General features: G+C 42.5%; 1 protein-coding gene across 1 annotated transcript in view; it reads left to right on the top strand.

Annotated features, from left to right (window-relative positions):
* SYT6 (synaptotagmin 6) overlaps positions 1-13,418 on the top strand; it is a 37,749-nt gene that overhangs the window by 15,667 nt on the left and 8,664 nt on the right. Inside the window, exons 2-3 of the mRNA XM_013189769.3 lie at positions 5,146-5,482; positions 7,323-7,881. Coding sequence (XP_013045223.1) covers positions 5,146-5,482; positions 7,323-7,881 — 896 coding nt within the window. The remainder of the gene's footprint in view (positions 1-5,145; positions 5,483-7,322; positions 7,882-13,418) is intronic.

The following is a 13,418-nucleotide window of genomic DNA, read 5'->3' as shown; positions in this document are numbered from 1 at the left end:
GTACTTTGTCTCTGTAGGTATTCAGTCAAATTCTCAGTTCTTCTCAAAGTCCAGGTACACACAGAAATATACAGGGTCACAAATTCACAATTTCTCTTTTGCTTTATGTACCATGCTTAACCGCTACCTCAAGAAGACCTTTGTGAGTAAGACAACTCCTGAAGGAGTTGTTTGTGTGTCACCAGGTAAGTAATAACTCAGTGCCTTCTCCTAAGCATATCAGCTCATGCAGGCAAATGTTCATGCCCGTGTCTTTCCTGCTGCTTGTTCCTCCTCCCTGCCTCGTTAGTCATACGAGAGATATGTCACTAATGCTTTGTAGCAATGCCTGAAAAAAGCCAAAAGCAGCTTCCAAATGAAGGTTTCTCTGGAAAGTGGCTCCTGCTCCCAGTGGGGGACCAAGACTGGAAAACAGCCATGTTAATTTGTACTTGCCACTGCCTCCTTTTAAGGTTTATCTTTTCAGTTACGAGTTGTAATAAAATCCATCTTTCAACATGGCAATTTCTCCTATGTCTCTCACAAGGATCTGGGTTAAAATGAAGTAACAGCAGCTAAGTTAGGTAAGAACACAGGGAGGAACGGCTAAAGCCATGATGCAGTTGTACAGTCCTGCTTACCTGATAACAAACCAACAAATATTTTACTGTTTTTGTTTCGTTTTATTTTGTTTTGGTTTAGAGGAGAATAGAATGGAAACATAGTTCTTGTATTTTTCTTTAGATGGGACATTTCTCAGCAGCAACAAATTTCATCTGCCCCTTGCAGAGCATGGCAATGCAGCCAGTCTCGGGGAGGCTGCTGTGTGGAAAAGCAAGGGCTGAGCAATTCCTGTGCTGCTCTATGTTAAACAAAGCCCTTTCTCATTGTTGCCAAATCCAGATACATCCCTCTTTACCCCTCTGCTCGGGTAACCTCATCTCTGAAAGTTGCATGCAGGGAGATAATATAAATAAACAAGCTAGTCTTTGGACTGAAATGTCCTTTCGGTCTTTGGAGAAGTCTTTGGGAAAAACAAGCCTTACCTCCGCTTGATGCAGGAATATCCAAGCAACCTCAGGCCCTAAGGCATTTTCTGTTAGATATGGGATTGTCTTCTTTTTGCAGTTGTAAAAATTGTAATATTGTAATTAGTAATAATTGTAAATTAGAGGACATCTAAGGCATAACATTTTGAATACTGGGTATTTTTTAAAGTAAATGATATTTTCACATTCACGAGAGAAAGCTCATTAACTCAATTAAGGTCAATTCTGTCCAACTGATATGTAAGTCTAATAAGTCAGGAAAAGGTCTTGGGGAAATTCAGTGTCATCTTCAGACAAACCAATATTCTTCCCAGGCAGATGCTTAAAAAATGTCAGTAAAATCTTGATTCCTTCCACTTGTGTTTTATGTGAGCTGTCAACGGAAAGAGTAGGATGTCTTGCATAAAAATCACTGTGAATCCTGTCAAATACATTATGAATGCCGGCTCAGCAGGAAGTGACATGGACTAAGATCTTTCTCAAGCTGGCAACAGGTTTTTCAGAAGGGATAAGTGATTATTTTGGATGTTTTCCATTAATGAGTCTCATGTGCCAGCAGATTCACGCATACTATATAACTCCTTGGAGTGGACAGAAGTATCTTTAGAGGAACTTTTCTGCCACATGACTTCCAGCAGTAATAGATTCTGCATTGCCACTATTTCCTTTGTAACAACTTGCACAGTAAATTTAAATAACTGGGAAGAATGCATATCCGAGTGAGGGCTTATATTATTGGTTATTACTTGCGGACAAAGCAGTTAGTAAAAGTAAAATCTGCAAAGCAGCTTGGTCCTGAAAACATTCCTGCTGGGCTGTTAGATGTTTTTAAAACTATTTCTATGAGAGTGAGTCTTAGAATATTCACCAAGCAAGTCTTTGAAGCTGAGCTGTGTGCTGATGATAGTCCCCAGTTTCACCTGTGTCCTTACAGGCTGATAGAGATATTTATGATACACTTTCTAAAGCTGATGTCACTTCTAGCAGCAGTTGCCATGTATTAGTTCTGTCTTTAAAGCTCATTTTTGTGACTAATCATAGGAGTAATTTTAAGAATTATAAAGATGCTTTCTGGGGAAAGACTTTCAGGTAGCTCCTTGTTACCGAGGATAATTGTCTGCGTGTATATGGGTATCACCAAGCCTGCTGGAGTTCAAGGAGTGTTTGGACAACACTCTCAGAGACAAGGGTTGATTTTTCTGGGTTCTGTGTAGAGTCAGGAGTTGAATTCCTCTGGGTCCCTTCCAACTCAGGATATTCTATGGTTCTGTGATTCCATCTAGGCTCAAGCTACGGATTTCTTACAAGGATTTGAAGGAAGGGCACTTAAAAATTATTGAATTTCTAAAAGATGCTTGCAGAGGAAAGAGTTGGAACAGGAAGAGCAGATGTAGTTGCAAAAAGTCCAGATTCTTGATTTTTATTATGAAACTGTTTGACACTGAGCAACCTGGGCACAATTCCAAGACTTAACCCCAAACATAGGAAAGTGGTACCTTTGTGCTCATTGCTTTTAGCCAAATCTCTAAGGAAGCTTCACTGCTGACTTATACAATCCTATTTATTATTGAATATCAGTACGTATTTTTATCCTGGAGTTATAGCAGAAAATAAATAGTGCAATCTGACCTGTACAGGAGGCTGTTGAGGAAGAGGAAAAGCTGCTTGCAAAAACTTCTGGACAGCATTCATTCTTTCCATCTGTACCTGCTGGTAGCTTCCATCACTTCCTTTCAAGACAAAGAAACTGAGGACGGTTGGAAAGATTTGCCTCAAGTTCTTAGTGAATTTGCAAAGCTAGGTAATTTTGTGGAAAAACAGTGCATCTATCTCTTCTGGGATATCAGAAACCACACATGGTTTCCCAGGTGTTTAGCAGAACTGCCTTGTACCAGTGCAGATGTCGCACTTTGTGTACCTGACACTTCCTTAAGATTTCACTTACAATGATTGAAGGAAAAATCCTAACAGTAACTGTTGTGTTCCCAGATAGCACATTAGCAACATTTGATGATAAAAATGGGTTCCTTGAACAGTTTGTTTCTATGGTTCAACAACCATTGTTTTTTTTTTTTTTAATCATTTTTAAATTCAGCTTTTCTGTCAAGATAAAAAATTAATCTTTCCTCATATTTTATAGATTTTCTCAGCCTTAAACATTAATTGTGTAATTATGGCTGCATGAAACTAAAATACATGATCAAAGGAAACAGAAGGTCTGCTCATGACTTCTAGTTAAGGTAGAGCATATTTCAGAAATGACTTTTATAGTAGATATGATGAAGCACAGATGTGAATTTCCCAGATTATCTGCTAAAAGCTAAGCTGCCGGCAAGGATGAATTTTGAGAGAGATTGTTTTAAATACAGTTCTTGAGAGAGGCAAGTCTTAGAGCACAAGGAAGGGAGAATCTGCTTGCTTTAAGTGCGTTTACACAAAACCCAAAGAGGGGCTGTCAGCCATGGACAAAACAGGAACACTCGCGCTTGCAGCCATGCGCTAGGACATGGCCGGCTCTGACACAGGCCGGGGCCCTGGTTCCTGTGGCTTCTCCCCTCTGTCTCCTGCTGACGGCCGCAGGCTCCCCGCTCACCGCAAAGCGCTGCCCACCCAGCCACCGCGCCGCGGGGAGCCCACCTGCACACGGGGCGAGCTGCGGGGAGCAGGGGGCCCCGCACAGAGCGGGTGGCAGCAGCCGCGTCCTGCCACACACGGCGGTCTCGCTCTTTAGCAGTAGCACCCCTCTGTTCCTCCCCTCAGTTAATTTTACAGGACCCTTGCTGTATGTGCTAAGAATAATTTTAGCTAAGACTATTGATACAGTTCACAAACAAATGCAGCTCTGGGCATGTTTCTCTGGTCTGCGGGTAGTGAATTAAGTAGGTGCTATTTCACATGTCATAGAAAAACATTTATGGTCCAAGTGTACACATAAACAAAAGCCAACAGGAGGTAATGGTCATGCTGTATAAAATTCTGGAGTGTTTGATATTATTTTTCCTGCCTATCTGTCCTGACTTGCACTTAGGAGTATAGCTATATACTAGGAGTATAGCTTTACTGGTCACTGCAAGTCGCGCAGCACAGTCAAGGAATTTTCCTTGAACTCAAACCAGTCTGTGATTGAATCTTCCACAGTCCTGACACTGCAGACATAACTGCAGTACAAAATTTGTCTTCTTCTCCAGGGGATGGTATTTTTAGGTATTTCAAACTCTTGGAATTATGGTTTGAGCGGGGATCTGGGAATTAAAACATGGTAAGAAATGAATTAAAAATAGCCAATATTTTCTCTTTTTGAATTGCTGTGAATCATTTCACAGCCAAGATCTGATATATATATACATTAAAGGATTTCCTAATTCTTCTCCTATAGGTATGGAAGCTCTTTCCACTCCAGAAAAGACTGAAATACTGAAATAATTATTGTAAGAGAGAAAATGACTCAGAAAGTCAGAGAACATACATAGCTTCTGTGCTATGCAGAATAAGGAAGCATGTGTATTACTTTCTGTACAGTGTACTTCTATATTTGGTTTCACTGCATCAGCAGCTTGTGTTTTTTATTTATTTTTATTTGCTTTTTATTCTCTGTGGGCACAGCTGGCGAAGAAGCTAGTGTTACTAGTACAACAAAAATCTGCTTCCAGGATCTTTTTTTTTTTTTTTTTTTTAATACAGTGTCTGAACACCTGTGTTATGAAGCAAAAAGGCATTTTCTGCCAGTATGGCACTGGAACTTGTTTTTCTATCATTCAGTTCTGCAATTCTGCTCAGAGTGAGGCTCAGTCATTTGCCAATGCCACAAGAGAAACCCAGGATGATTTTTTTATAGCCAAGCTAAGCATCACAGTATAAAAATTCCTAACTCTGGCCATCTGGAGATGCCCTTTTCTCCCCAGATGTGTTTGGGGCAGGCAGTGGTCCTGGGATGCACACTTGGATTTGACTCTCACTTGCAGAACCTACTAAAAGCTCTCCATTAGACATGATATATGTGGCTTTAGAGCAGTTCTTCCCTTTACTTATGGCTTTCTCACCATCTTTCTTTTCCTTTCTTTTCTTCTTTCCCATTCCTCCCCTCTCCCTGTCACTGTTGCCTTCTCTCCCTCTGTAGAGCTCTCCGTCAGCCTCCTCGCGGTGATTGTTGTTGTGTGTGGACTGGCCCTGGTGGCAGTTTTTCTGTTTCTCTTTTGGAAGCTGTGCTGGGTTCCCTGGAGGAATAAGGTCATTTCCTCTAACCTGGCCGTCTTGCAGAGTGAGGCAGCCTGTAATAAGGAGAACATGGCAGACAAGCTGAAGGACACAGGTACCATAAGTTTCCTGGAGGCAGCTGTGAAGATCAGCCACACTTCACCAGACATCCCTGCGGAGGTCCAGATGTCCATGAAGGACCACATCATGCGGCGTACACGGATCCAGAGGCAAACAACTGAGCCTGCATCTTCTACCAGGTGTGTGGGCGCAGCGCTCTGCGGGAGGTGCTGTGCCTAGGTGAAACTGGCTGTGGGGGGGAGAACATTGAATTGAGCCTAATGTTCAGATGTTGTTAGGGAGGCCAAAGAAAGCATGCCCACCCACATGCTGGATTACTTCCTAAAGATTCAGCATGAACCAATTAATGTATTAAGACTAGTTTACTGTGGGCTGTTCAAATAAATAAAAAAATAAAGTTTTCAAACCCTATTACCGTGACTTGACCTCATTGTGTCAAGCTGTCAGTATGCTTTGGCCACTTTAATTTTGTTACAACATGAACAGCAGACTGGAGTATCAATGATGGTATGTAGTCAGACAGAATCAGACCTTTTTGCTCTCTCTTGTTTATGTGGCTCATTGCAGAAACAATTAGATAAGCAGAATCAATGTATTGCTCACTGTCAAAGCTTAGCACGAGCTGTATTCAGTGCTGGTGATCAATGTGCATCTCTGTCAGACAGGGACAGAGATTACAGCATCATGTTTGTTAAATTTAGGATAAGACTGTGTGAACCTTGGGACACCTCTGCAAAAACACTGAGAAATACGGTACCTCTTCCTTGACACAGAAGGCTGTGAATCTAGGACAGGAAACAGTGATGGCCTGGCTGTGTCCCAACACTTCTGCTTGCTTTGTTGGCCATGACTATGATGTGTAAGAGAGTACATATAATTGTGAAGACAACCATTGCTCAGAAAACTGTCTGCAGTACAATAAAATACCTTTTTATTTAAATTGCACTACTTTTTGGACAGTTGATTGTCTCTCTGTCATGCACACGCTCATTCTGGTTGTTTTTTTTTTTGCACCTTTCCAATTTGGGAGGAGAAAAAAAAACACCTCAGTCTGTCTGAATCATGACAAATGAAGCGGGACTTGTTTGTACATGGGAAGGTGTCAAACTCACTTTCTCACACAATTGAGCCTGGCATGAACTACAGGAGATAACCAGACCCAAGGACATAGGGGAACATCCTTGTGCAGTCTGGGCTCTGATTCAGCCCAGCCCAGAATGCCTTTGAGGAACCTGCCAAAAAGGAGTGAGGTCTCTGAGCACCACATGTCACCAAAAGCTAATTCTCTGGCTGTACAAGTTATTAGTATGGTTAAATAACTCCATAGATTTCTTGTAAACACCAGATAATCTGAAATATTGAAAATATTGAAATAAAAGTCCACATAAAGCATTTCTGCTTCACTTAGATAAAGCTTTGCTTGTGTAAAGTTTTACTTGTGCTGAAGGGGAGCTCAAGGCAAGAGCCATCTTCCAGATGAGGCTGTGCATTTCTGTCAAGCATTAGCTATCATTTTTGGAGGAAAGTCTGTTGGCAAAGTTTGAAAGCAGCAACACCCAGAACAAAACCTAACTTTTTGAGCTGGTAGTGTTTTTCTCACTTTAAAAGCTCTACTTTTTGCTGTTGTTGTTGTTGTTGTTGTTGTTTGTTTTCCTGAGGGAAACTTAGTGCCAGTGTCTTGGAATTGTAAGGACTGAGGGGGAGAAAAAGTCCCCACACTGGGTCGTCTGTAGCTTGGTTAAGGAGTTGTTTGGTCTTATATATTTAGCTGTGGGCTGTTACTTGTGTAACAGGTGAAAAAATGCAGCTTGCAGCAAATACTGTGACAGAAAATTTGCTGGACTAGTTCCTTTGACCAGTGGAGGTTGTCAGTCAGTGTTCATTCTCCATAACGGAGGTCAAGAGCACCTATTGTACTCATTCATGTGCTCTCCCTGCTTTCCTACTTTTAGTAGTTCAGAAGAAGAGGAAAGGAAAGTCGTAGGAAAAACACGTAGCTGTCCTCTCTTCTTTCTACAGGCACATCTCCTTCAAAAGGCACCTTCCTCGGCAAATGCACGTATCCAGCATGGACTACGGCATGGACCCACCTGCTGTTGCTGAGCAGCCAACCAGCATAGGCCGCATTAAGCCTGAACTCTATAAGCAAAAATCTGTTGACTCTGAGGACCCCAAAAAAGAGGCAGCAAAAACCTGTGGAAAAATTAACTTCACACTCAAGTATGACTATGAGAACGAGACACTGACTGTCCGAATTCTCAGGGCTTTTGATTTGCCAGCCAAAGATTTCTGTGGCAGCTCAGATCCCTATGTGAAGATCTACCTCCTGCCTGACAGAAAGCGCAAGTTCCAGACACGAGTCCACAGGAAGACTCTGAACCCCACCTTCGATGAGTCCTTCCACTTCCCTGTGCCCCATGAGGAGCTGGCAAGCAGGAAGCTCCACCTGAGTGTCTTTGACTTTGACAGGTTCTCCAGACATGACATGATAGGAGAAGTTATCTTGGAGAACCTGTTTGAGGCCTCAGACCTCTCCCGGGAGACTTCCATCTGGAAGGACATTCAGTATGCGACAACGGTGAGTATCTGCTATGGGGGTGGTCCCTGCCCCAGCAGCGCTGCAGGGTGGGATGGGTTGGCCTGCTTCTTTTGGCTGCACTGCCTGAAGTGGTAAGTCCTGTGCAACTGCCAACTGATGGGTGTTTTGCAGATGCTACCGTTAGCCCTGGGAACCTGCAGCAGCCGCACACAGCGGTGGAAAAGAATATTGTATGCAGAAGCTTGTCAGCATTACCATATTCCTGGTTTGCTGGAATTTCATCCCCTTATTAGTGACTTGATGTTATCTCACCTACATTAAGTCTCATTGACACCAGGTTTGATAAAGGCCAGAACGAGGGGTTAAGTTCCCTGTTTGGCATCTGTTTGTCATGTGAAGGGTCTTGGGGTCTGGATGTCTGCCACATGCACGGCATAAAGAGCAAGAAATAGTTCTGCAGGGGCACTACTGACCCATCAGCTGTACAGGGCTTCACTATACTGAGAACATTATTCTGATGTGTTACTGGAACTTATGTCAGAGCTTGATGTGGGTCTTTTAGCAGTTCTGTTGAATTCTCTCTGAAAGAGAAACCAAACATCAGAGAAGGAAATGTTCCAGACACTTCCCGTGCTGCAGACTCTGGTTAGAGCTGGCAGGAGAAGCCACCTTCTCACCTTGGTCTCAGTGCAGAAGCAATGACATTAACCTCTACATAATAGCTACTTGTCCACTATCCTCCCAGGAGGACTTGGCTGCTTCTGAGGGCAATGATTGATCTGCTTTGCAGTTGGACACCAAGTCAGTCATCGCCTTCATGTTGTTATTTCTGAAACTGGAATGTGAGATGTCCTCATCCCTGTGCCTGAAAGCATGGGTCCTGTCAAATCTTTGCTGGTGACTGGCATAACCCTTTGACATGCAAAATCTGCACCTTTTTTCTCTGTCCCACAATCCTCACCAGTTGTACCACGTGGCCACTGCTATTAGTGCTTGTTCTTTCTTTGCTGGGTGTTCATAACCTTGGCTTGGCTCCTTTCTTAAAGAGCTGTAACTCTGACATGCATGCACAGCCCTGTCCTGAGCTCTGGTGCCATGGCCAGGACTCGCAGTGCTGGGGAGTGCCGGGTGTGCGCAGGGTGCGGGCTCGGTGTGCCCCTAGGGTGAGATGTCTGCTTCTGCCTGCAAGCAGCTTCCAAAGCTGCGTGGTCACCAAGCTTCAGGAGAGTGATTTTATTTTATTTTCTTTTTTCTCCACTAAACCTTTCTAAAAGTTTGCAGAAGTTTCTGGTTTTGATGAGCGCTTGGGATTCCAGCCACTGGGGTCACTTTACTGTTGATGCTGCTTTGTACTGCAGCTCCCCAGCAGCCCACTGGTGTGGTTGGGAGCTGTCTGCAGCCCTGCCTGCAGCTCTTGAACTTCTGCAGGCCATGGTGAATGCACTCGCTGTGGTGCATGGAGCTTCCCTTTCCTTTCTACACGATCAGTATGCAAGGAGTGCAGTAAGCCTGAAGGCTACAAAAGGAAAAGACCTGTGGGTAGGAGTGAAACTGGGAAGGGGAAACACTTGGTTTCACTAGAGAAAAAAACATGTAAAGTGTAGAATATGTAGCTTTAGGAGAAGGTTATGGGATTTTTGACCTGTGTATGTTCTCTGTTTTTCTGGGATTGTTCAGTAAGAGATAGCCAATGGTTTCCAAGCTGACCAAGAGAAATAATGCCACAGGGAAAAAAGCTACAAAAAACAGGTGGAGAGACACCAACAGAAGGACAGTTGAGGAAAAAGCCTCCAAATAAGATGTATTGTATGTGAGAAGAGCAGAGCCAACATCACACCCAAGAAGCAATGTGCAGCAGTTTTGCAAAGCTTCCACAGAAACATCAGGTGTTGTTTTTGGCTCTGTCCCCTCATTCTCTCTGTGCCATTCTTTGGGAATGTGCCCATATTGGTACATCTCAGCCAGTTGTAACACACTCAAGGACATTTCTGTTTAATCAAAAATGAGAAGGGTAAATACAGTTTTTGTAATATCTAAGGAAAGCTTTGGGTAGCTAATAATATATTAGATCAATCTTGAGGGTAAGAAGATAGGAACACACTTAAGCAATGATATAAACTGTTCAAATAGCTAGCACTCAACTATTTAATTAATGATTGTACAGCTTGTGAATCAGTGAAACATTTTTGGTTTCAATTCTGCAAAGGTTATTGATTCAGAGCTTCCATTATTTCCTAAGAGCTGCTGATATGAATTTTGGAAATGTCCCAATATCTATAATCTGCTAGAAAATAATGTACCCACAGGACACGTTTTACTTGGCTGTATTTATGGTCACAAAGAAAAATCTCTTGACCTGATACAATGAGGTCAAAGAACAATTTACGTTAGTTTTTTACCCTGATAAATCCTCTCAGTGCAGGGAGAGGAGTAGAAGGGTATGTGATGCCCATAGGGTGTTCTCAGGATATAATATGGACCTCTTCTAGCAACTGTGTCCCTCCCTGGCTGCTCCCAAACGAACACAAACCAAATAACATATGAAAGAGTAGACCCAACCCACTGTGTTGTCTGAATGCATAATTGTTGTTGCACTGTGCAGCAGATAGAGCAGCCGGCACAGCTGGCACACAGAGTGAGATGCAGGTGCTCATTTCTTCGGTAACAGAATAATCATTTCTAGCTATAGTTTCACAATATTTATTTTATTTTTTTTCTACTATCAGTAAAGTCTATATCTAAGACTGGTAGATGCAGTGTCTAATTGAAGCCGGGGGCACTTCAGTGCAGAGATACAATCACAATCTTCAAGCTCAGTTTTGATGCAGTAACAATGTTTTCAATGCAGATTCCAGACACTCATTACTGAGTGCCTCCTCAGTGCTGTTATTTATTCAGGTTCTTTGTTATGCAATGCAATTCATCTTATACGAGGAAGAATACCTAACAAGGTAATAAGAAGTGCTATGTTTTAAAAAACAAATGGTAATTGCAGGAACAAATTTTCTGAGTGGTCATTTTAAGACACTAAATAAATAAAGCTCAATAAAATACTGAGCTCCCTGTTCTCTGAAAATTGGCTGCACTGAAGAGCTCGCATCCATTTCTTGTAACTCAAGAATGGTTTATTTACCAGCCACTTGTAGGGGGGAGAGAATGGTGTTGGGGGCTAATTTGACATCAAGTCTGAGGAGAATTCTGAAACCAGTGACTACTGTAAGTTGGATGTCTGGTGAGTGCACCTAGCTTTTGGGATGAGGCTGAGTTGCTGCTGCACATGAGAGCCTGGCAGGCAGGGAGCTCTTCCCCAAGGTGCTTCTCTCATTTCTCCATGGGAGAATAGGCAGACCCAGCTCCAAGGCACTGAGAGCCATCGTTATGAGCACGTACCATAGAGGTGGGGACAGCTGGGTGACCCAAATGTCCTCGCTGCTCTCAGGCACACTGCAGCTCATGAAAGGCTGGGCTGGTGGTCCTTGCATCCCTTTGCCCCTTCCTGGGCTCCTGCTGGTGGCAGCGTGGGCTGGTCCCAAACCGACTGCCCTGGAGCTGGGTGCAGACAGCCCCATGACATTGACACCAGCACCAACACTGACATCACTGACACTGACTCCTCCATGTGTGCAGCCTCGGTCCATCATGGCCAGTGCTGGGCTCATCCAAGGGCCATGGAGAGGAGTCCTCGGGCATGGGACGGGCCAAGATGTGGGTTGGGCAGCAAGGGCAAGGGGCAGCTCAGCTCATGGGATGCAAAGGACACCAGAGGACAGCTGAAGTAAAAGTGACAGCCAATTCACAGCACTTAGTGGCATCGTTTATTCATGCTCTGCCTCCCAGGCAGCAGTCCGGCTTAGAGCACACACAGTCTTCAAGCTGCCTGCCTCAGCTCATGAGTAGAATTAGCTGGAATTTGGTCAAGAATAAGAAGATGCAATGGTTCTACAAGCTGTATAGTGTGTGCTGAAAATCATCCTGATACCTTAAAAAGGTACTCTTAAAATATTTTGTGAGGTAAGAAATTTAGTTCTCAGTAGACACTTTAAGAGGTACTAAAGGTAGAGGAATAATAACTCTGTATCTGTTTTCATATATTTCATTACTGATCACAGACAGTGAGATTGTGACTCAGGTCATTTTGTTGCCTTGAAAAGAAAGCTGTTTAGGATGCCATTGTTTCTGTTTGTTTGTTTGTTCTGAGGCAAGCAAGAAATCAGAGCAGGAACTCTGAGTGGATAAGAGTATTAAATTCATATTTACCAGCAAGCTGTAACCTTCTGGGATGTTTGTTTAGATACTTACAAGTCTGGTCATACATTTCTCTGTACAGAAAACATTTGGGTGCCACTTATTTCTTTTGTACACTCTATGCTTGAGAAGATTTTCAATTTCTTTGAAAGCCAAGCGAAGTCTCTGTCAAGAATCAAAACTTTTATATATCACTCATTAGTATTCTGAATGTCTAAGTGGAATAAATATCTAATCTTTGCCTTACCAGAGAATGAGAAGGAAATAATTGGGCAAAAATCTCATCCATCAACAAGATCTATTCTCCTAATACTTAGCAAAACTTAAAGTGCCTAATGCATTTACTTATCTTTGCAGTTCCATCTCTCTACTACTCACAGCTACAATTTCTTTTCATCAGATCATTATATCACATTGAAATGATGCTCTGCTTCCAGAAATAAATAGGTGGTTTGCTCTACAGATGTGGGATATCTATATACAAAATAAAATACTTTTAAAATCCATTTTTGGAAGGTATTTGGAAATCTTTCTGTTTACTTGAGATGCTAATGCTTTCCAGTTGCTTAAATAATACCAGTCCTGTTTATAATCTTACTTTCTGGTCTACTTTTTTCCCAAATTGCCATTAGTAAGGCAATGATAGAAAGGGCTTTTAGGAGATGTAATAGAGAAGGCTGCATATACAAGAGGTGCTAAGGACTATGCATGCTATGTGTAGAAGTTGTCTCACAGAGCACCAAAAGAGTAAATTTTATTGGTCTCTTCATAATCCATAAAGTACTGAATGTTTCTGAGTGCCATCTGCTGGTTATTTCACTATTTATACACATATTAATCCTGATGTTTGTTAGCTCTTTGAAGGAATGTCAAAAAGGTTGGTGCTCCAAACTATAGTAAACGTGTCAAAACCCGAAAGTTCAGTTTCTGCTAAATGGGGTCCTTCACGAGTCTCTTCTGAAAGAAAGTGATGTCCCTCTGGAGTTTAACCACCCAGAAATGCATGCTCTACTTCAGAGAAAAGCACCATGCTACTCAGAAATATCACTAGCCTCTGCTGAAACGTTACACATTACCAAAGTCTGTAAATCTCTATTACTGAGTTTCTCTGTGGTGAACCACTGGCACTGGATGTACTAGAAAGTCCCTCATTGCATTTGTTGCACTGTACAAGTAGAAAATTACGGCTCTGCTGCCTGGTAAGGTCTCACCTTTCTGTGATCTTGCTCTGTATTGTCCTTTGTTTCATATTCCTCTAATTGTGGAAATAGATGTTAGTGTCACGCATTTGACACAAAAAGATATATACTGTACATTCCAGCCAAACTTGA

Source organism: Anser cygnoides, chromosome 25 (genome assembly GCF_040182565.1).
Source record: "Anser cygnoides isolate HZ-2024a breed goose chromosome 25, Taihu_goose_T2T_genome, whole genome shotgun sequence".
NCBI classification, from domain to species: Eukaryota; Metazoa; Chordata; class Aves; order Anseriformes; family Anatidae; genus Anser; species Anser cygnoides.
This window is presented reverse-complemented; position numbering and strand designations above follow the sequence as displayed.